Source organism: Miniopterus natalensis, chromosome 20 (assembly GCF_054644295.1).
Source record: "Miniopterus natalensis isolate mMinNat1 chromosome 20, mMinNat1.hap1, whole genome shotgun sequence".
Classification (NCBI taxonomy): domain Eukaryota; kingdom Metazoa; phylum Chordata; class Mammalia; order Chiroptera; family Miniopteridae; genus Miniopterus; species Miniopterus natalensis.
The window spans coordinates 24351023-24375351 of NC_142100.1; the positions used below are offsets into that span (position 1 = coordinate 24351023).

The window sequence follows — 24329 nt, forward strand, 5'->3', positions numbered from 1 at the left end:
CAGATCAATTCATTAACTACCCGCAATTAATATTTAATTCCTAATATAGATGATAAAATTTAGCACTGGCATCTAGCAAGAAAATGTATACTATCATATCACAAATCTATTTTAAAAATTTACAGCAAAAAAGGTGAAATGATTTCTAGCTAGATTTCTTCTCTCCTTGTAGTTTATATAAGAGGAAATCCTCTTAAAATTATGTAATTTAGAAATTGTCAGATTTAAGGTATTTCTCTGTGTCTTAACCAAAACAGGCAAGGCAAATTAGATTGCCATTTTGTAGGATGAAATAATTAAATCAATGAAAGAAAACCTCTATTTTTTAAATAAAAAAATATATAATTAAAATTAAATATCCAATTTTCCAGTTCTCAAATTGAAACACAAACACATTTCCTTCAATAAATAGCACACACACACAAGCATTCATACACAAGATCTCATTTAAATCATTTGACTACTACTTTAACCAATAATTTCTTCAACATATTCTTTCTCAAATACATACAAGAACAAAACTCTAAAAAGCAGCTCCTCCTGTTTCAAACAATAAATTTCTCCTATGCTTATACAGTGTTAGCCAAAAAGATATACAAGTTGTTTTACATTGAGCAGATTTATAATTATGGTAATGTCTAAAGGTATTTGAGTGATAAGTAATGGTTTTATTAAGCAGAGGCTAGCAAGTCATGTGGTAAAACTGGAGACTCTAACCTCCTGCCTGTAAGAACTGTTCTTAAGTGTGAACTTTCTGCAGGTTCAGGCATCAGAGAAACAGGCCAGGAAAGATAAGAGTGCTATTTGTCTCGCTTTCAGTTACGCACAGATTTTGCTTTACCAGGGGACCTGACCAGTATGTTAGGGCAGGACTTGCTACTGACCTACAAACCCACTCCACAGGGAAAACTCCACTCTGAACACCAAACAGTGCTGAGTCTTTTGGGAGCTATTGTTTGGTCAAGGAGCTCTATCCAGGGTCCAGGGTAGGACCCCCTTTTTTTGTTTCGCTAATTATCACCCAAGGATATCTTTTTCCATTGATTTTCTTTTTTTAGAGAGTGGAAGGGGTGGGGGTAGGCGGAGAGAGAGAAACACCGATGTGAGAGAGACACATCGATTAGTTGCCTCCAGCATGTACCCCGACCAGGCTAAGGACTGAACCTCGAACCCAGGTACACGCCCTTGACTGGGAATTGAACTCATGACCCTCTGGTGTGCAGGCTGATGCTCCAAGCACTAAGCCATGCTGGCCAAGGTAGGACCCACTTTTGAGTTACAACAGCTGGTGCATCCTACAGGGTATTCACCAACTTCCAGCCTAGGGCTCATCTGGACATGTCTGGAGACTACACATTTTGGGGTCAGATTAATTCAGCTTTGAACAACTAATACATGGGCAACTGCTATTCAGAGTAAATAGGAGCATCATTTTGGATACCCTTTTAGATCATACCCTAAAATTCACCACACACTGAAGAGAAAAAGTCATCCTGAGCCATTAGAAGACACCTAAACAACAAATTTGAAAAGTTCATGGTAGACTGGGAATGCTAGGAAGTTACTCTGAAGAAAAAGTAACAGTTATTACTGCCTTCTGTCCCTAATGAAGACTGAACCTGTGTCCTGCCATAAGTAAAACAACAGGTGGTCAGTAGTTCTAGAAACAAGTGCAGTTTTTCCTGACTGCAAGAAGTGAGTTTAAGACTGAATTTCACTGAAAAATAGAATAATACAATTCAACCCTTAATTCAACTTTTAGCTAAGTTTTCTGGTCAGTAAGTAAGAAAACTTTTTCTCTGCTGCCTAACTTAAGTTTTGCCATCTTTAAAAGTACTGAATGCTCCTTCCAGGGTATCCATTCACCTAATATTAATCTTACCTCAAAAAATAACTATAAATTACCCAAGATAAAAGGGAACCAATATAAAAAGGTAATTCTTAAAAGATACTTTGTATTATCATCATATATTTCCAGAGTAACATACATATACGGGGTATACTAACAAAATGTCACCCTGATGACATACTCAGAAAATAGGTTAGCTTTGTGGGACGGCTTTTGATCGAAAATGCGATGGAATAAAACTCAGTATCTGAGCCTACTGACCTTTTTCCCCTGCTCTTCAATCTGGAGTTTGCCTATTAGCTCTTCTATTTAAGAACACAGCTAAACTGCTAAAAAAAATAACTAAATAAACATGGTTTGTTATGGAAGTCCATTTGCAAAACAAAAAAAACAAACAGAAAAGCACCCAGCCTTGATTTCTGTTCAAACAGCTGCACTAGGCCAGAGGCATGCTTCCTGAAAATGAAGGTGGCAGAACAAAATAAAGGAAGCCCAGAGGATGCCCACGTGAAAGCTCGGCAGGGACATTACCGAGAAAAAGGGCAGCTGTAAGAGAAAACAAAATAAAAACTGGACCATCTCAGGTGCTAGTCCAATGGTCCACTTTTCATGAAACATAACCTTCTCAGAAAAACCATCCCATGAGGGCCGGGAGAGCAGGGACGGAAATACGCAAGGGAGCTGGTGGGGCTGCCAGGAAGCAGAGGATGAACGGGGGTCTCGGGAAGGAGACTGAAACTCTGATTAAACAGAAAGAATAAACTCAAAAGAGAACCCATTAGATTTAAGAATCACGCCAATACCTTTTAACAAATATGACCAAAAAAAGTGTTACCACTTTTCTCTTGGGAATTAGGGACAACAGAAATGACAGCTCAGCTCCCTGCCTCTTGTATCATGGGAGATGGCATCTTGTGAGTTTCAGCAGACGTCTGCAACGTGGATCCACAAACATTTCTTGGCATCAGAGCAAATCTACCAATACTGCAGAAAGTAAATACACAGGGCAATTGAAACCAAATTCCACAGTATTTGATTCAGCTGTTTACTAAGCAGAAAGATCAGTATAGTTGGTCTACCGCTGACAAGTGGTTTTTATATACTTTATTACAAATAAAACAATCTTGCTTGATATAATATCTGTCATCTTACAAACACTAGACAGTCCTAAAGTAATAGTATATATCTCTAGAAACTGAGCTTTTCTTAAAAACAAATGAATTATATCATCAGTAAATACCATATCTAAATCTATACAGCATCTTTAAGCAATGTGAAAATGAAATTATGATTTATTAATTTACATAAAAATTACTTTATACATTAAAGAATAGTTTTTCAAATTGTAAAAAACAAAGGTTGAAGCTGTCATTATTGGGATTCATGGGATGTGGTTTGCTCCTCTATCACTTGCTTCACAATTTCTGCCAGCTTTAGTCGATCTACTTTATCTGTGAATCCACGACCTGAAACCCAAGAAAGAAAAAGGTCAATCTCCAAACTGGGAGGAAACAGGTTCTTGACAGGAACCCAAAAAGGTACACCTTGCCAGTGTCCAGGTCACCCTCCCCAAGACTGATGAAAAGCAATTCAGACCCCCTATTTTGCAAGTAGCAATTGAGCAGTTCCATTAACCTAGCAGTAAAAACCCAATTTCACAACAGCAAAGAAGGAAACTATGAAGAGGAAGATCTTTGTAATATGTATGTCTGACAAAGGACTCATATCCAGAATACAGAAAGAACTCCTACACATCTATAACAAAGGCAAAACTCAACAGAAAAACTTGCAAAACAATAAGTACTTCACAAAAGAGGAAATCTAAGTGACCAATAAACATTTTTTTTTAATACATCTTTACTGATTTTGAAGAGAAAAAAGGAGAGGAAGAGAGAGAGAGAAAGAAATGTCAATGATGAGAAAGTCATTGATCGGCTGCCTCCTGCATGTCCCCTACTGAGCCCTGACAGGGAATCGAACTGCAATCTCCTGGATCATAGGTCAATGCCCAACGGCTGAACCATGCCGGCTGGGCCCAATAAACATTTTTAAAGTGCTAAAGCTCATCAGTCATCAGGGAAAGGCAAAGTAAAATGATACTCCAATACCAGTATAATCTATCCAGAATGACTAGAATAAAAGATAGAAAATAGCAAGTGTTGATGTAGAGGCAGAGTAACTAGAACCTGCAAACACTGCTAGTATCAACTAGAACAACCACTTTGGAAAACTTGTGGCAGTACCCATTAAAGCCAAACAGATGACTGCATATTTTTCCATGAACCAGTAATCCAATCCTAGATATGTAAGAGGTAAGAAAAATGAATTCATCAAAATAGTCTTCAAAAGACATATACAAGAGCATTCATAGCAGTGCTTTTCTTAATTACCAAAACTTGGAAATAACTCAAATATCCAAGAGGAGACTGTCTACATACACATGGGGGGGGGTGTGGCAAAAGTAGGTTAAATTACCAGCCATCATAACCTAAAAGATAAGTCATAAGTGAGGATACAAAATAATAACAAGCCCGGCCGGGCGTGGCACAGCAGTTGAGCATCGACCTAGGATCCAGGAGATCAAGGTTCGATTCCCAGTCAGGGCACAGGCCCAGGCTGCGGGCTCGATCCCCAATGACTCTTTCATCGTTGATGCTTCTGTCTCTCTCTCCCCTTCCTTTTCCTCTCTCTGAAATCAATAAAGACATATTTTTTAAAAAATAATAACAAAAAGGGGAAGAAAAAGAAATCATACAAATAAATAATATAATAAGTAAATAATAATGACCTGTTTCTCATACAACTGTAAACCTACTTTTGCCCACCCATGTGTGTGTACAGAGATTGAGAATATACATGTATATATAATGAGAATGATTTGCTGCTACACACAACAATAAGGTTGAATCTCACAAATTTAATGTTAACTAAAAGAAGCCAGACACAAAAGAACACAGACTTGTCTGATTCCATTTATATAAAATACAAAAGTAGGCAAAACTAATCTATAGCGCTAGCAATGAGGACTGATGACCCTTGGGGAAGGGAGGTAGTGATGAGAAGAGGGTCTATGTTCTATTACAAGATCTAGGGGCTAGTTATAGGGGATTGTTCACTTTGTAAAAATTCATCAATAGCACACACTTCAAATGTGATCACTTTTCTGTATTGATATTTCAAAATCTTAAAAAACATCCAGGAAGTTAATTTCCTCTAGACTATCACTTTGGATTTCTCATGTCCAAGAACCAAGCCAGGGAATGAACTTAAAAGAGTTTGCTCCCTTCTTGGAGCACCTTGGAACTTAAATCTAGTTCAGACTACTAAACTAGAAAGACAATGCAAAAATCAGTTCAAGAAATACATCTCTACCTTGTTTGCCTGGGGAAAAAATTTCAACAAGCAGCACACTTGGCAACTCTCTACTCTTTAGTAAAAAAACTGTTCTAAGCTAAGTTGATAGCAGGGTGGGCTCCCTGGTATTTTGCCCTGTTTCTCTCCTTCAGAGTATACTGCTCCTGAATGATCTGGCGAATAGCTAAGGCACGTAAGAGGAGTTCTGAGATCTGAGGGAGTTCTTTGCCCAAGCAATATGTGCCAGAGGCTGTATGGTGCTGACTCTGCAATTCATAATTTAATTGAACTCTGGAAAACAAGTGAAAGGGCCAGATGTCCAGATGTGCCCAGGCAGTTATGTAGAGCTAATCCTGGTCCCACAATACTCCATTCCCTTTTCGGCCTCACTTCAACTAAAATTGGCTCCAGAGATTCCTACAAGTTCTGAACATAATTACTTCTCTGCATTCCTGGGGAAAGAGTTAAGGCTCCTACCGTTCCAGCTGAAGCTTTGCAGAGTATCTCTTAGGAGTCTGCATTCTCGGTTATACTTCCAAGCCTCTTGCATTACTTCATTCAGCTTTTCATCTTCATTCTCTCCTGTTGATAAAGATGAAGAAGCAGCTGCATTTCCCCGCAGCATCACGGGATGTCAAGTGTCAGAGAAGGAAGGACATGATGTCCAGCTTGTTGAGAAGTGATGATAAAAGGTGCAGACTTCACCAGACGCTGCCATCCCTGCTAATCTCTACTTAACATATAGACCACTTCTGGTCTTTAAACTCTTCTACTATTACAGCCTCACACAAATCCTCTGATGGCCCCAGAGTCTTCACATTGGGGAATGGGAAATAGGCAGGGTCAGACTATTGCTGAGCAAGAACAGCTTAGGTCTCTGGTCAACCTAATAGACCAAGAGACGGAGGAAGAACAAGGCCGAGAGGGCTACCTTCTTGCTCCTACACTCATTTCTTACTTTAGAAGGCAATCGGAGGTACACTATATGTGATTTCTCTTAAAATGCAAGAATCTAGGAAGAGAGGTCAATGCAACAGTTTTCTGGCCTACTACATGAAGGCTCTCTTACATCTGCTGAGAAACGCCCATCACAGCCCACTGAGTGGAGAAGGAACATAGGAAAGCAAGCTCTGAAAAGAGTCCATGTATAAGTCACTCTGCCCATGATACTGAATTTGGAGCCTGTTCTCTTGGTAGTCACAAGTTAGTAAAGCCTTGTACTCGAAAGGCTCTGGAAACAAAGTCTCCTGACCTTCCCGAACTGAGCCCAACCCTGTCCACACTTTCCTTTCTCCATCCCAGGCCCTCATTAACTAAGAAAATATAAAATTACAAGCTGCACCCAACACTAGCAATTAAACCTAAACTACAAATGTCACACAAAAACAAAGGAAGGGTAGAACTTGCCACATTTCTGAGTTCCCACTATCCACTCTTGAGTGGGTAAAGACTGATTTACATAATGTACTGACTTACTTACACACAAAGATGAAACAGACAACCTAAAATTGCATGTGTACACATGCACATGCACACACAGGCACGCAGAGCATTTGGAAATGGTGTGACCTTTACCAGCCTGGGGGAGAATGCACTGGGCAATCACATCCCGGAGCTTTTCCAAGGCAACATTGGAATCCTCGGCTCCATTCTCACGGCCATGGATATAAACACCGTCCTTTGGCTTTGTGCTTTAAAAGTTTGGGGGAGAGAGAATATAACAAGGTGAGACCGCAAAACCAACTCTCAACAGATGTTAACTCTAAACATAAGGCAACAGATTGTTCAGATAAATAACTACAGAGTATCTCCAACTTCTGATGCTAAAGAGTTTATCCTTCCCACCCTCTTAAGAGGCAGAAACTGGGCAGACCCCTGGTTCAGCCACACCAACCACGAAGGACAATAGATGAAATAAGCTCAGTTACCCAAGTAATTTTCTCTTCCTCAGAATGGGGTTGTTCACAGAATGCAAGGGTTTGAGGCTGACTTTCAGATCTTGGATTCGCATGTTGGCCAACTGTTCTGCATGAGCCTGCTGGATTCCTGCAACCACTGCCTGAATGCAAACACTGTCATCAGTTTTTCACATTTGTTTCTAAGCACCTAGAAAGCTAATCTAAGAGAGTGGGAAGGCACTCAAAGAACTAAGAAGGCAATTTCACTCTTATGCTGGCTTTATACAAATTTGGATAAAGCAGAGAATTCTTCCCCATGGATCAGCAGGGCCCAGAGAATACTAGGCCTTTTTTCCTGCAGGGGACAGAAATGCAAGTAAGAAATATTAACAAGGCTCATGCTCAAAGTCATTGGCAAGGGCAAGTGTAAAGACAGGCATACGTGTACATCAGGGAAAAGGCTGGCAGGCTACTGCCCGAGAAGCTTCCCAGATTGCCGCCACAGTGCAGATAGGAACCCCAACCACTTCACACAGTGAGCGTGGTAGACACTCAAAAACTGATTTATAAGCCAGTCAGTTAAATTACAATGAGAAATAATTGTCACCAAGTGTAGCACTCTTGAAGTCTGCATCTTTATGAGCAGTGCTTGCTCTTCCTATGGGCAGACCAATGAGGGAAGGCAAATACTCAGCAGAAAGCTTTGTAAGAACGAGATGATCCCATTTTTGTATTTAAAAAGAAAGGATAAACTCTTGAGTGTGTGGGGGTCTCCCCAGAAAAAGATCAGGAAAGACACATCAAGCCCTAGGTTACCTCACCTCTGAGGGGTGAGATTAAGGCAAGGAAATGAAAGGGAACTTTTGCTTTTTATGTATCTCTGTATTGTTTGAATTTCAATAAGATCAGATCATTTGAAAAAGCAGTTCCTTGTTCAGCATGTTTTTAGATCCAGAAGAGTTTATAGGAACTATAACAGCTGGCTCTGTCTATACCCCTCTGGACCCTTACATTGCCTGCCTTGGTGACAGCCCAACCAGAAAGATGGGAGCAGTTCAAGGGAGAGTTCAGGCTCCATCCCCTCGGCAAGGCTCAGGCAGGCACTAGTCAGCATCTGCATATGCGGCCATTTCTCTGCTTCCAGAACTGACCGGCCAGTGGGACCGTCATTCTTCAGAAACGGGAGTACAGTGCCCCGCAAAAGCTCCGCCTTACAGGCCTGGGAGCCCCTCTCTCATTAAGGAGATTCTGCAAATCTGTACTTGGCTTCATTGTGCATTAACTCTGAAGTAACTCCAAAAGGCAATTATTTCTTCATTTGCAAGATCTTGAGGAAAACTACACTGAAACCCCCTGTACTGGCAACCAGAGAGTCTAAATAACCCCTTTGGATTTCAGACTGACCAAACCATTTCTGCACTACCGGACATATCTGACCCAGGAAGATAACCATACACAAATCAGAGATGGTAGAGAACTCTGTTCCTTCCAGCTCTCCTTTCCCACATTCCAGGTAAACTAAAGGAGGCCTTAGCATTCTCTTTCCTGTTCACTTATTCTTTGTCACACTTCAGCCACATCCCTTTTAAGAGGGAAACATTCAAAGCCTGTGCCACTGCCTGTGCCTCAGCCACACTGTGATTCCAGACCACACATCTCTTTGGAGTGTCCATCTACCACTTGAAACAGTATCTAAAACCTAGAAGACTTCCCTTCACTCAAAGCAGCCTCCTTCCTGATTCCCCTCTATTTGCTGATGGTACCACCTGATATGCTACCCACTGTTCCCTTATATCCAGTTCAGAAGTACTGAGCCTATTCATTCATCTCTACTTCTCTGCTCCCAGAGCCACCCCTGATTCTAGATTACTGCAGAAGTCCTAGCTTGGCAAGTCTGTGAGTCTGGCTGACCACTCCTAAACACCTTCCTGGTGCAAACATCGTCTCAAATGTCTACAATGGCCTCTCGACTACATCCTGCTAAGAAAAGACTAAATCCCTGTCTACTTTCAAAGCCTGGCTCTCCCACAGCTATCTCACTGACTTGCCATTAATGAAGTCCGGTGGTTTTTTACATTGATCACAGGGAGGATATTCCTTTGAGTGTTGTGTTCCCTTGGTCTATAATTACCAGGCCTTGATCTGGTCTCTTACGGAAAGAAGTTCTTTATTTCTAATCATGATTTTCAGGAAACCAGAGATATTTCTCTGGAAAAGACTGTGTGCTCTGCATTGTTTTGCCTTTAGCCCCTCACTAAGTCAAGTCCCAGCATTCCTTCTCAACACAGCCTTGTCTGCCAACAGAATAAGCATCATTCAAAACCTTATCCATCATCAGTTGAGCAGAGGGCAGAACATTATCCAGGGCCTCAGTCGAGTTTAGCCAGGGGTGGTCCAACACTCCCTCGATGGTGAGTCTTTCCTCTGGTTTGACCTTCAAAAGCCTGTGGAGAAAAGGCCAACAAGGCTGCCATGCACAGTTGCTTACAGAAAGCCAGGAAGTTCCAGAGTCTGGCATCAACCAGCTCTAGTTTCTGACTTTCTTCCAACTCCTACAAGCCTAGGCTTCCCATCTGCAGGGCAGGGGTGGGATTCTAGTCCCTAACCACTAGCTGTGAGGGCACTGTGTCCTTAGGCGGTCCTTTCTATCTGTACAAACAGAGAGAAAAGTGGTAGGAAAAGGCTTAATCCAGTGATATGTCAGACCAAGTTCTAGGTTTAATAAAATAATCCTACATACAGCTTATAGTTCCTGAAACCCTGAATCTCCATATTGATGTTTCTAGGACAGTGAGTTCTAATTTCCAAAACAGACTGACAGTGCTCTTTTGGCTAATAGTGACTACAAATTAGTTGAAGAGTCAGGAGGTTCTGAAAACCAGGTTGCTACTTGTGATAAAATTCTCAGATGTTACTATACGGCAGGACATGAACCCTTTATTCCAGAGATATTCAAAAGCTAAACATCTATAGAGTCTCTGAGAAGGGGATGGCATTTCCTTCTGAGCCTAATGTATTGCCAGTTTCTTTACATCTTATCGATTCATGCTGATGCAATTCCTAGCTCACCCAAGCCATGGTCCCTGGGCTGTTTACAGCACCTCCTTCCAACTACATACCCTCCCATTCCAAATGTCAGAGTCAGGACAGCATGGCTATCTGCCCTTTGATTCTGAATCATTTTGAACAAAAAGCTTCAGATTCTAAAGAAAGGATTAATGAGGAAAGAATCCCAAAGCTGAAAGAAGATCATCAATGTTGCTCTAGGGACAGGAAATATATATTCTGTAGAACTGACAAAGAACCACTTAGAGGATATTGATGTTTTGGTTAAGTAGCTGAGAATACAGTGTGGGAATAGCATGGGAAGACAGATGGTGATTGAAACATTGCCTCCACCCTCCGAAAAACTTTTACTTGTATGTTTTAGAAACTAGTCCCTCTTTATATACACAAACCCCTAACCAACAGAACAAGCTCACTTCTGAAAGGGAGTTATCTCCATAGAGAAATGGCTGTACTGTCAGGAGACAGTTCCCAGGACCTGACCCTTTATTGCTTATCTTTATCACATTACATATGAAGAAACTGAAACCAAAAAAGGAAAAATTGCTCAGTGCAACCAAGCAGTAGGAATACCAGAACAGTGCCCAAGTCCCAGGCAGCTGAGCCTCCAACATATACTTCAAATTTAGGTCTGACGTCTTACCTAGTCCTCCAGCTACCAGAGGACTCTGAATGCCAACCCTCCCTCTTCTACTCATTAGCCCTAATTCTTCTAACCTTCCCATCTTCATATATGTCAGAGCAACCAACTAGTAGTGAGAAGGCTGGAGGCTGGGGTCCAGGCCCCACACCATCAGTCACATATTCCCACAGCAGCCAAGGAATGAAAAGCCAAAGCACTGTCGTCATCTTAACACCTCAGTTCAGTTCCTGGTGTCATGTCCATCCCAAATGACTGACTTACATACAAGAGGGCACACACAGGGCAGGGGGGAGCGATTATCATTTAAGGTCCTAAATTTATGCTCACAGAGACACTGGCTACTCAGACACTGGGGTTCACAACCCTGAGGGTAAATTCTAGGAATGCAACAGGAGGGAGCAAAGCTCCATTTTCACTGAGGCGTGGACACTGAAGACTCTCATCTCAGGCTCCAGGGATAAGATTTCTGTGATGCTAAACAGGAATGAACATGCCTGGGAAACAAATGACTTTCTTTACCCAACATTCCCTTGTGCTCCACCACCTTAAGGCCTCCTTGGCCTCCCCGCCCAGTGGCCCAGGGACTCACTTCCTCACAACATCTTTGGCCATCTCTGAGATCTGGCTCCACTCTTCCTCTGGGAACTCAAAACTGCCTGTCATGATCTTTCTCCGCATATCCTTTGGGATAGTCCGACTGTGGTGTTTGGAGTAAAAAGGAGGGTATCCGCACAACATCACATAGATAATCACCCCGAGGGACCACAAATCACAGCTCTGAAAGCAAAAAGGAAATGGTCACTCATAGCAGAGGCACAACTCCAAAACAAAGTCCCCAGGGCTAGCCCAGACATACACAGGCTGATGTATCTATCTAAGAATCACTTAAGAGAGACTAGAAAAGTTTCAGGAAGTCTAACTTTTCACTCCGTATTTTGTATATACCACCAGCACTACATAGATCCACACGAGCACACAAGGCCAGTCTGGGGTAAAATAAATAGTCACTTTTATTCTCACTACTTAGGCCCAAGCTGCATTCTAATTCTTGGGTATAGCCATAGGATACTTTGTCCCCAGACAGAAGAGTCATAGTTATAAGCCAGCTGATTGTGAAACATGTACGCTCTCGACCTGGGCAGGGTGAGGGTACAGGAATAAAGAAGATAAGATACAGGGAGGCTGACCCCATAATATAGCACAAGTTATTTCATAAAGGCCCAAAGCAGAGGAGAGGGAGGAACAGGTGGTCTAAAAGCATTCCTCTGGCCTTGGCTGGTGTGGCTCAGTTGGTCCCGTGCACCAGCAGGCCATGGGTTCAATTCGTGGTCAGGGCACATATCTAGCTTGGGAGTTCGGGGCATGAGAAACATGAATCAGCTCCCTCCTGCATGTGCCCCTAGCAAGGTTCGAACCCATGACCCTTTGGTGCACAAGATGATGCTCCAACCAACTGAGCCATATGGGCCAGGGCCTACCTCTCTCTCTTTTTTTTAAATTAAGGTTGATGTATTCATTTAATTTTCAAAAATTTAATTACATCTTATTACATATTTTTATTAAAAATTATTTGCCAATGTAGCAGTCAGTGTTCATTTAGTTGCCAATATAAAGTTTATATCTAGACCAATATATACACATTCAAAAGTAATATGAACTATTTATGTTTTCAACATGTTACTCATCTGCAGTATAATTTTGATGAATGCCATGCTAATTCATGAGCACCATGAGATTCACAAAATGGAACAGGAAGAGAAGAAAAAAAAATACTGGGAAATAATATATCATGTAGGATTCATTGCATTCATGCTGAGATTTTTGCAAGTAAATTAAAAATAACCCTGTCTTTTAAGTGTGTTCACTGGACTGTACAGCTAGCCAAATAACCTATAGGTGACCATAGCCCTTGGTTCCTGCTGCCAAACCTAAATTGATAAGAACCTTATTTCATATTTCATCAGATAAAAACTTGAATTCCAAATACTCTTCTGCATGTGTAGCTGCTTCCAGCCTCTTGCACAGGACTATTAAGGGGCAAGAATGGAATTAGCCATGTTCCCAGAGGGCCACATACCTCACAGAAAAGAGGCTGCCCAGAAGGGTGAAGAGAAATATCTCTTCCCTACCTTGTTATAAGTGTAGGGTGTTGGCGAGGTAGGTATGATGCCAAATTTCTCCTTTTGATGCCTTCTCTGTGCCTCTAGTACCTGTCAGAGTCAGACCAAAGGGGACAGTTTACTGAAAATCACACCAGCGACACACAACTTGAGACAGACTGCTTGAAGGCTGAAAAGGGTAAATACTGGCAGTCAACAATCAAAAAAGCTCCACATAAATGACAATACTTTTAAAAACCGTTTTTCCCCCCTCTTATAGCCAGCAATTTTTCAGTGCTTGTACAGGTCAAGAACATTCAGATCAGGTTCCTGGAGGAGATTTAGCTCTTCTTCTTGCCCATCAAGGCATCTGAGATCACTGACTTCTTCCTGGGGACATCCCTCATGCCTGCAAGCAGGCTGACTGGAAAGGCACACAAGACAGCTTTTGAGGTGATGGAAATGTTTTGTACCTTGATTGTGATGTTGATCATGCAGGAATATGTCAAAACTCATCAAACTACATTTAAAGAAGGAGTATTAAACATAAATCATACCTCAATGAAGTTGATTTTAAAAGAATAAAATGCCTACACCAAATTAAGCAGCCTGCAGGTTTCTGAAGCTGAGCTCCCCCCTCCCATCTGTAATATACGCCTACTTGTGCTCTAGAGCAGAAATGAGAGTCCACAGGCAGCCTGGTGATACGCCCTGTGGGAGAAACAGAGCATGCTTACCTGAGGGGCTACATAATAAGGGGTGAATTGGGGTGTCATCAAGTCACCCTGGTCAATTTTGGCAAATCCAAAATCACACAACTTCACTGGGGCATCCTGAAATAGAGTAAATGGGAGTCAGTGCTCCAGAGTTCTCAGTAGACATTAAAGGGAAATCCCATGCAAGACATGTTCCCTGGAGCTCTCACCCGTTTCTGGTTGAGACCTGAGGATATGAGTAGCATATCCTCAGGACTGGAGACAATGATTCACATTGAGGAATTGTTCTCAGTGATAGAGATAAGCCATTTCTACTGACTCACAGGTAGCCTTGTTTTGTAACTTACAAAAAGGCAGCCCTAAATTACAAAAACAAACAAACAAAAACCCCTGGCTCTACAGACTGGCCCATTATTTCTCATCAGTCCAGGGTGCTGCTTCAGTCCTAATAGCAGCTTCCCGATAGAGCAGCTTATCTGATGGGACCTGGTATAGGTGACCGGGGTAGGGTTGGAGAGAAAAGCACACCTTATCTGGGTGAACAGCAAATACAACTGTTAAGTCTTAAGGTAATATATAATAGCATATAGATCCCTGCCCCTTCCCAAAGGCCCTCCAAATAATACCCAAAATCTTAAGTCCTACAAATACATATCATGGTCATCCAAAGTTATCCATGCCAGGGGCATTTCTCTGGACTTCTAGCAAGGGAATAGAAGGGGAAACAAGCTGCTTGAAGCACTGTGGCCTAAAGCCTCTTCGCTATGGATTCAGAGTGCTCCAAACACACATCCCTCAACACCCACTTCTCAACTGTGCTGCGAGTGGCAGCGCTGAAATGCAGCAAAGCAAGGCACCTCACCAGAGAGTTATCCTTGAAAAGCAGGTTCTCAGGCTTGAGGTCTCTGTGCGCGACGTTTAGCAAGTGACAGTGCTGTAGAGCCAAAGCTATCTGGGAAAGGACACAATGGGGCAACCACATCTTAGAAGAATGACCTCTTCAATGCCCCTGGTTCAGAGAACTCAGGATGTTAAAAAATGATCCTTAATTAAGTCAATTATGACTATGGTCAGTCTTCAATTTTAAAGCAGAAATTAAATAAAACTTTTGTTACCAAGAAATAGAAATGAATTAAGCTTAGTTTACCTGCAACATGTATTTTGTTAAACAAAAAGAAAACTACAACAGGAAAACGATTCTTTGTCAGAATACACTGAGGGTTAAATCCTGGGCGCAATGGAGAAAATGAAATGCTGCCACTTCCATTCATCTGCAAGGTGACAAGCACTGCAGAGTAAACACTGTGCGGCCGTCTTCAGCAGGCCTGGGCCACCCAGCAGGGCAGCGACATGAACACCAACCCGGGGCTCAGGAGAGCGCTGCGCTCTCCAGGGAGCTCAACTTTCAGACTCTGCCTTCAAAAAAAACGGAAAGCAGCCAACTGGATTTTTCCACCTGATGTTCCAATGTGCTCATCCCACTTGTTGAAGTGTTGCCTGTTTAGGTGGATGTGAAGGGGTTTTGTTTTACAGATTATCAGAACTCACCCTTTAGTCCTGATATTTGAAAAATACAACATATAATTTTTAAAATTAATTAGAGCAAATTCTACCCATTCTTCAACTCTCAGTATGGAATTGTTGTAGCATTCCAAGTATCAGTTCCTCCCTACCAGAAAGGCGGCCTCAAGAAATGCCCATGGTATATTTAAAAAAACAAAACAAAACAAAAAACACCAAAGAAATGCTCATGGAAAATTTGGAAGGATTTTAAAATGAAGAACCAATTGTGCTTTTCTAGCTTTTGGCCTCAAGAAGTTATTTCCAGTTGGATTCCTAGTATTATTGTGACATAAATCATTTCTCTAGCAATAAAATGTAATGTCAAAATAGAGACTGTAACCAGGAATAACCCAGAATTACAAAGACCTTATAATACTACTAAAATCTAATGAGAGAAAGGTCACTCATAAGCAAAAAATATCTTATATACAATTGTCAGAGCGTTTTTCACACTATACACTCTTTCAAGTGCTATCAGTAGCATTTTATCTCAAAGTCCAATAACAGTGCTTAGAAGCCATGTCTAAAGATATCTACAGTCTACAAAAGAGTTAAGATTACCTTCCACAGTTTATTTACAGCTTATCATAGGCAAACAATTGACAACCACTTAAGAATATAGCCCCCCTCAAGGGGTGACATTTCTCCTGTCCGGGCATCTTTTCTGATCACATAACAAAGCAGGCAATGAGAGATCAAATAGAGCTTTTCTGCAAGCTTTCTTTTATTCCCCCCCCCCCAATGAAATTGTGCTTGTTAACCAACATTGTTGGCAGTTTGATTGGTACCCGGGGTTAACTTGCCTGCTTTGTTACTTGGCTGGCTTGCTTCTCTGTAAAGTGCCGGTGCTGGCTGATTCTGTGAAATAGCTCTCCCCCTTCCATCATCTCCATTACAATTAAGAGTCGAGCCCTGTTTGAAAGCATTTGATTTTGTTAAGTTAAAAAAAAAACTGAAACATCAAGTAGCTAACCTAAAGAGATACCTCATCTACAAAGTGTGTAACTACTTCCTAAGTCTAGTCCCACCAAGCCCCTTTGAGTTGGACTCCCTGTCACTACCAACTGGACACTATGCATAAGGAATAAATATCCCTAAAGTAACACTTTCTAAGACGCTAAAATGGGAGTAAAAGAATTAGTTTTGAAGACAATGATTCTTTTGAGGACACTATACTTAACCTATTACTACCAGATGTTAAAGAGGGGATGATCTTTTAAGTGACATAATTTGTATATGCATTTTCAGGCAGCTAGACTAAAAGTGTGTTGGAAGACAGAATACGACTTTGTGTAGAACATGAATTTCAAGTCATTTGACTGGGTATTGGGCTGTCTTGTTTTTTCATTCTCACTGTGTGTGTGTATCTCTACTTCCCACCCTCACTCCACTAGTTTTTCATGTGATCCACAGCATGCTCAGCAAGACAGCTGGAAAGGGTTACACAGCTACTAAATAAAAGCAAAAAATTCTCATGTTGTCAAAAATTTTTTTAAATTTTGGATACCATCCTTTGATTAAAGCTTCCAGCTTCCATCCAAATGCTTTCACCATCAGAGCACAGTTGTAAGAAATATTATTTCATTTCCCATTTGTTTTTACAAATCCATCTTCTCCACCTGGAAAACTTCCACCTACCCCCCCCTTCAAGTCCTAGCTCCCATGTAACTGCTCTGAGACAACTCATCTCCCCAGCCTGTAGTTAGCAGCTCACCTTTGTAAGCTCAAAATACTTTATGGTTCCTATCATATTGCTGTGATGACAGGTTTATATCTCATTCCCCCCTAACAGAAAACAAACCTTATTTAATTTTGAATTCCCTAGAAGAGACTTAGAATGCCACCCCATGGGCTTGTCAGACATTTGGCAGCTAAAAGAATAATGCTGGTTTCTTCTTTAAAAGGACTGTCAGACTAAGCAATAGGGCTTTTTGCCATATCAACCTCTTAAGACATTGCCTAGAATAATATTTGGTCCCCTTTTGCTAATTTGAAATAGAATCTTTTTTAATTCCACATTTCAAGCTTTTTTAAAAAACAAGAACATAATCACAATAATCAGGGGGGCCAGGAAAGTGGGTGGGGTATAGACGAAACTAGACTGGCAATGAGTTGATAACTGTTGAGGCTGGGCAACGGGTACCTGGGGATTCATTACATAATTCTGCCTGCTTTCACAAATGTTTGAAATTTTCCAAAACGAAATGTAGAAAAGAAAAAGAGGGAGAGGGAAGGAAAGGAAGGGGAAGAGAGAGAGGGCACAAAAGAAAGGAAAACCCCACTATACCGTGATGGAGAGGTGGGCAAGGTATGATGACCCCGCGTAGTCTTACCTGGGGCTAGACTCGTGAGGAAACTGTACACTGTTTGCAAACACTTCAATAATTTGAACTATATTTGGGTGTGTGGCACACATCATGTGCAGGCGTACCTGAAAGAGAACAGAGGAAATATTTCTGTACATAGGGGTGCCAACATTTTCTGTCCAAACTCCCCTGCAAAAAACTGACCACACTACGCACATGGGGCTAAGCCTATTATAATAAAAAAACCTTATCACCTAGAATGACATTAAAAGGGGGAAGGATCACACACAGATTATGTTCTTAATGCCCTTTCCATGAATGAAATCTCAACAACAGATTACTTTCTCCTGTCCTATCTATTAGCAAATGAATTAGCAAATAATTTATTTTATTTCAGATATTCTTTAAGTCCTTCACTGCACTGTTACTAACATGTCATTACCAGTCCGGATAATTTAAAACAAATGTCTGCTTTTAATTAAAAACTAGAAACCCATCCTCAGAGCCCTCTGGCAGCACGCTTTCTAGATCCTTTCTTGTACTATTTTATATCCACTCTTCGAGGACTTTTCCCAGTAAGTAAAAGCGGAAGTAAACCTGAACTAAACCTGAATACTTCAATGTAGAAGAATCACATTAATTGAAAAAGAACAAGAGGTGGAAAGACGCAAGACTCTACCAACAGCCCTTGGTACTGGAAGATGTAGGACTGTTTCTATAATGATACTATGAATAGGAAAAAGGGGTATGAGCTTAAAGGGAAAAAAAAATTCTTCATGCATCTGTGTGCATTCTCTCCAGGAAGCTGCCCTACTTGTAAAAAGGATAATTCTTAGGCACTTCAAATATTTAGGCAAGTCAAGGCAATAAAGGATCATACCTCATTTCTAGCTTTTGGACGATCAAAAAGAATTTTCAGTGCAAACCGTTCTTGGGTAGAGTTCTTCACACAGACTCTATATTTGGAGGGAAAAATTCAATCAGAAATCACCTATGTTACAGTGAAAACTAACTTAAAGTTTATTCTTTGAGAACTGTACTTCTGATCAAAGATATATCGGGGTGCATCAGAACAAACTTGTCCCCAAGGCTAGCAGGTGGAAAGGCAGAGAAGTGTCTCATCCCCTCTTCCCAGGCCTCAACTCCTAAGCCACGTGAAACCAACTCGAGGCTGGCTGAGAAAGAAACAATGGCCTCTGCTGGCTCCAGGTGACTCATAGTGGCTCCACAGGATCAACATCTTAAATGATTCCATGTTATACACCATGGAACTTGATCACTTAAATATATTTCTTAAGAGATGAGAAATAGCCTAACATAAATATGCCTACTTGTTAAATTAAGACTATTTCACACATCTGGCACCACCGATGCTTCTAATTTAAGATGTATTTCAAGTGGCCCTTTCAGAACAATTTTGTCATAGTTTGCACATGGGTCTCTTACCTAACTGGACCACTAATTCCAGCTCCCAGTTTCTGAGTCCAATTGATATTATATTCCTCTAAAATGGAGGTTTCCTATTAAAATAAAAAAAAGGAGGGGGCAAAGAATCATTCTCCAATTAAAAAGCTGAACAATTAAACAGAAGCAGGACAACAGAAGACCTTATCACTCAGTATGTCATCTTCTGAGAGAATCTGATAAACCAAGCTTTGTATTCTGCGGGGCTTTATAATTAGGGTCAAAGCCAAAGTTCTTACAATAGTCTGCAAGGCCCTATGAGCTCTGGCTTTCTACTGCTCTAACAATCTACACAGAGCCAAAGCACTTCAGCCGCCTAGCTGTTCCTGGATCACGCATAAACCTGCACCTACACTGTGCTTTTGTACCTGTTCTTCCCACTACCTGTAACCTTCTTCCCCAACACAGTGGTTTGCTTCTTCATTCCCTTCAGAGCCCTATGCGATGTCACCTCCTCAATGAGGCCTTTTCTGACACTTCCTAAAATAGTACTCCCCACCCTTTTTATACTTCTTATTTATAACCACCTGGCAATGTGTATTACCTAACTCCACCATCTAGAATATAAGCTCCATGAGAGCAGGGACATCTAGGAGGCTGGCTTTTGCATCACTAGTGCCTAAGAAAGCACCTGGGACAAAGTCGCCAAAGCGAATTTAAAAATCTGCACATGTGCTTTAATTCACAACCCAGTCCTATTACTTTAGGCAACAATTCTTGACCCTATATCAAAAAAATCTAAACTGAAAAAAAAAGGCAGTCTTTTATCTTTTAACTAAAAATCAATTATAATTGTTTTGTGTGTGTATATATACATATGTGTGTATGTATGACAGTATCCAGAGTAAATTCTAGTGTTAGCTGAAATGTTAATTTTAAATCTACTTTCACAAGCATAGGATCTGCCTTTATAGTGTGTTCTGAAATTTAATGTAGTTGTATTACGTTGAGCTTGAGTTGAGTATGATGGAAACCTTGGACCAAAACTCTATAGTAATGGCTAGATACGTAATCATGATAAACTTGATTTTTCTTCAGCTGAGTTCATTCCATCATGTTCCCTCGTAGGTGTTAGATGCTAAGAAGTGCTTTGAAAAGCAGTCCCGCTCTGCTTTCTCTCTCCCGCTGGCAGCATATTACTCTAGCCTGCAGATCTATGCCCGACTGGCTCCATATTTCAGAGACGAGTGCCATCCTCTTTACGGGGTGAGTCCTTATGGTTTCCACTTTATTGATGAACAGAGTTATAGTTTTTCTAAAACAGTTAAGACACGTGTTTATCTCTCTGGAGGTACTGATCTGTCAAAGCAGTCTTTTGGATCCTTCTATTATTAAAAATTTTATCTTCCTTAATGTATACATTATATTTTGGTGTATCTTTTAAAAGGTGAAGTTTCTTTGTAATGATTGATAATTTCTATAAGCTTTACCACCAAAAAACTTGTTAGAAGTTTAAGTTCTTTATCAGTTATTGGTAATAGTGATTGTGTCTTGAAAGGGAGAATACAGTAACCCTAAATTGCCAATGGATGCCCATCCCTTAAAAGAAAATGACATTTCTAAATATACTGAGTTGACTTAACACTGTAAAATACCTATTAAACTTTAAGCTTCATGTTCAATTTATACAAGACTCTAATTTCCTAGCCACAGCTAGGTAACTTTCTCTTAGTGCCTTAGTGCCTCAAAAAATTAAAAAAAAAAAAAAGTAAAACTGGTTTTAGAAAATTGTCATTTTATTTGGGTCATTTTAAAACACACAGTTGCACTCTGTTGTTAACAGAGCAGTAAGTCGCAGGACACCGTTAGCTCTTCCTAAATGAACGCAATGCTCCCAACGAGAGGGGAGAGGAAAGAGGAAAAGTCGGGGGGAACACACGGGAAAGCGAGAAAAATCTATTCGCCAAAGGACGGGGTTTGTAAGAAGGCAAACCACCTCCTTCTGAAACTGATTTCCAGGAGGCTGGTTTCAGACAAATCGGAGGGGTGGGTCAAGTCCGAGTGGCCAAGCGCTGTGGCCGCGAGCAGGTCATCCGGGCGCATCGGCCGGCGGCCCGCGGGGAGCTCGACGGCAGAGCGCAGCAGCCCCTCCGTCCCGCCCGCGGCCGCGGCCCCCGCCACTCGCCCTGCGCTCCAGCTGAGCACACACCACATCCCCGCTCCCTCGGCGGCCGGCGACCCCGCCCTACCCACGCACGACCCTGCGCCGGGGCTGTAGGGCAGGCCGAGGGAGCCGGAGGAGACCGGCCCGGGGCGCCGGGGCCTCTCCCCCGGCCCCCTCCGCTTCCCGAGGCTGGAGCCGAGAGGAGCGAGGGCCTCAGGGACAAAGGGGAGAGGGAGCGTCCCCGCCTCACCTTGATGGCTTTCTCCATGTCGCTCGCCTCCGACATGCTCCGCGGGGCCCCTACGGCCGGGTCCCAGCGCAGCCGAGGGAGCAAGGGGCTCGGCGCTCGGGCCCCGGGGCCTCGGGGAGCCGGGCAGCAGCCGCCCCCGGGGACCGGCGGGGGCGAGGGCCCGGGCGCCGGCTCGGCTTCGGCAGGCGGCTCTAGGCTGGCGGCCGCGGCAGCGGAGGCGGCGGCGGCCCCTGGGGACAAGCCTTTGTGCTGGGGCCTCCGCGGCTGCTTCCCGGCCTCATCCCCGGCCGGGGACGCAGGCTCCCGGGGCAGGGCGAGGCGGAAAGGGCCCCGGTCCGGGGCGCTGTGCAGGGGCCTCGCGGGGCCGCCGCTTAGGCCCGGGCTCGCCAGGTCCCGAGGAGGAGCCTGCGCCTCCGCCTCCGCCGCCGGCACCGCCGCGAAGCCGAGGCCGAGACCGCCGCCGCCGCTGCTCCCGCCGCCGCTCCAGCGCCACACATCGCCGGGACACCCGCGCCGGGCAGCCCCGCCCGCCGGCGCCGCGCCCCCCGAGCCCGGGCCGCCCCGCCAGCCGCCCGACTCCGCGCGCCCACGGCCCCGCGCGCCGGCTGCCGTCCGCCGGGGCTCCCGAGCCGCCGCCAAGCCGCGGAGCCGACTTGCAGGCGCCCGCCGGGCCTCCCCGAGCTGCGCCGCGGCGGGACAGGCCCCGGGGCCTCGGCAGCGCCGGCGCCGCGCCGATGACGCGGGGCCGCCCGGCGGGGCGGGGCGGGGCTGGGGCCGCCTCCGCGTCCCCGCGCCGCCGCCGGGGAGGCTCGGGGTGGTGGCGGGAAGGAGCCGGAGGCCCCGGGCGGGTCTGCGGTGGGAGAGCGGGATTGTGTGGGACGGCGGCTCGGCCCGGAAAAGCCGAGCTCCTCGGCTCCGTCCTGCCCGGGGGGGGGGGGCCGCGGGCTCCGGCGGGGAGGCCTCGGGCCGGGAGACGCCCGAGCGGAGAGCTCCGCGCGTCCGCCGAAGCGCCCGCCCAGGGCTGTTGGAGGGAAAAGTAGTAATAATAAAGCTCTGTTGTTTTGAGCTGTTACGTGTTTGAGTCTTCTTGTTATAGCAGCTCTGCCTGTGCTGCCTAATACCAATGAGAACAGTGACCTAGCAGTCAACTTTGGGAGACATTTTCTAAATGACTTGAATTGACATCCGTAACAGTGAGGAAATAGAAGGTGCCTTGGATTCGTTCATTCATTCATTGATTCAGTAAGAAGGTATTAAGTGCCTGTCTGTGCCAGGCACTGGTACATAAGAGACGCAGAGATGAAGGAGGGGCGGGTCCCTGCCTTCAAACACTCTAAGTCTGGCAGCTCAACTTACTGGCTCTCACCTGCACCTGCTTTCCCTCTACCTAAAAATTTACTCTCCTCTCCCAACACACAGCCTAATTTCTGCACATTCTTAAGCCACCCAGCTAAGCCATGTCCAACTTCCTGACCCACAGAAACTGAAATAGGCAGACAATCCAATTAAAAAATGTGAATAGACACCTCTCAAAGAGGCCACACAGATGACCAATAGACAATTTAAAAAAAAAGGGGGGGGAAGCTGCCCAGTGATGCAGATGCTGCCGGTTGGTTCTGGACAACACTGATGTAGACATCTCCAGGGTTCCCATCACCCAGCAGCCCCTGCTTAGCTGATGGGCGTAATTACAAGCGAGTGTCAAGTAACCCCCATCTTCCAGCCACAGCTGACTGGCTCAGGGATGGACATCTGACCCAAGCTGGCCCATCAGAGTCTCCTGGGAGCTGAGCCTGGAATGTTAGACCAGCTGTGAGGCCTGTTGTCTGGGCTGCGGCCATCACTGTGGGCTCATGACTGTGAAGGTGGTGAAAGTCAGTCTGCAGGGAGAGAGGCAGGAAGGAGCAGCGTTCCTGTCTCTCTCTGCTCTTCCTGTCCCAGCCCTCCCAACTCACCCCCCCACCCCCGAGAAAATCTCCCTTCACTTGTAATGTGTCATCCCTCTGGATGCCACTGAGTGGTCACTGGTTTTCTTAATGAACATTTAAGTTGTTTTGAAGTTTTCTACTATTAAAATCAGTGCTCTTTCCTCACATGCTTTGCACACGTCCAGTTGTTTGTTTTCTTGGATAAATCTTTAGCAGTGGATTCTTACCAGGAAGGCACCAAAAACATATGAAGTTATATTTTCCTATAGTGTGAAAGCATGCACTGGTTGATTGGTTTTTACCTAAATTTCTGTTCCTCAGAATATATCATAAAATTTGACGGTCCCTGAATGGAAAGTTCTGCCATTTGCTGAGCTCAACTCAGCTCAAATCCTTCAGTCTCAGAGTTAGAAGAAACCCTTGCAATCATCAGGGCCAACCCCGTGCCCGCAGTGCAGCTCTGCCTTTCCAAGCGTCCCTGCTGGGCTACTCAGGCCCCCCTGGAAGACCTCCCTTGACCTGGCGGGAACCGCCCCCGGTCAGCCCCCCGCTGTCCATTGCAGGAGGCCTCCTGCTTGCCTCCCTCACCGTTCGCTGACTGGCTCGGGCCTCTCCTCTGGGAGTCACAGAAACATCATCTGTCTCCTGAGACAGCTTCTCAGATGTCTCACTTGGTGACCTTTATGAAAAATTGTTTTCTTATTGTGGTAAAAAGAAAAGTGTAACAACATTTACCATCTTTAACCATTTCTAAGGTGTATATATAGTTCAGTAGTGTTACTATATTCACATTATTGGACCACCAATCTCCAGAACTTTTTTTTTTAATATGTCTTTATTGATTTCAGAGAGAGAGAGGGAGAGAAAGAGAGAGAAACATCAGTGATGAGCCATCGATTGGCTGCCTTCTGCATGCCCGCTACTGGGGGTCGAGTCCACAACCTGGGCATGTGCCCTGAAGGGGAATCAAACTTCCATGTCCTGCATCATAGGTAGATGCTCAACCGCTGAGCCGCGCCAGCTAGGCTCTCCAGAACTTTTTAATCTTGCAAAACTGAAACTCTATACCCATTAATTAACTTCACTTAG

The 24329-nt window shown here is 43.8% G+C and overlaps 1 protein-coding gene across 3 annotated transcripts; it reads right to left on the bottom strand.

Moving 5' to 3' along the window:
- Positions 1-1935: 1935 nt before the first annotated feature.
- MAPKAPK5 (MAPK activated protein kinase 5) lies at positions 1936-21432 on the bottom strand. 3 transcript variants are annotated; one of them, XM_087828377.1, is made up of 14 exons: positions 21313-21432; positions 18941-19014; positions 18375-18450; positions 17522-17619; positions 15992-16100; positions 14488-14577; positions 13647-13742; positions 12940-13020; positions 11400-11587; positions 9425-9545; positions 7132-7262; positions 6779-6894; positions 5681-5785; positions 1936-3315 (listed from the first exon to the last, which is right to left on the bottom strand). In XM_087828377.1, the coding sequence occupies exons 1-14, from the start codon at positions 21346-21348 to the stop codon at positions 3221-3223; spliced, it is 1416 nt and encodes a 471-aa protein (XP_087684503.1). In that variant the 5' UTR covers positions 21349-21432; the 3' UTR covers positions 1936-3220. The 3 variants fall into 3 exon arrangements, with proteins under 3 accessions (XP_087684503.1, XP_087684502.1, XP_087684504.1); XM_087828376.1 differs by having other exon boundaries at positions 6773-6894; XM_087828378.1 differs by lacking the exon at positions 17522-17619 and having other exon boundaries at positions 6773-6894; positions 14488-14573.
- Positions 21433-24329: the final 2897 nt, after the last annotated feature.

What these genes read in the sequence shown, in the direction of transcription:
- MAPKAPK5 (XM_087828376.1), bottom strand. Translation starts at nt 21,348, where the DNA reads ATGTCGGAGGCGAGCGACATGGAGAAAGCCATCAAG. An exon ending in CCAGCCAAGTAACAAAGCAG is followed by an intron (nt 14,578 to 15,991) that starts GCAAGTTAACCC and finishes GTCCTTTCCCAG; the next exon opens with ATAGCTTTGGCTCTACAGCA. An exon ending in GCAAAGCTTCAGCTGGAACG is followed by an intron (nt 3,316 to 5,680) that starts GTAGGAGCCTTA and finishes CTTGGGTTTCAG; the next exon opens with GTCGTGGATTCACAGATAAA.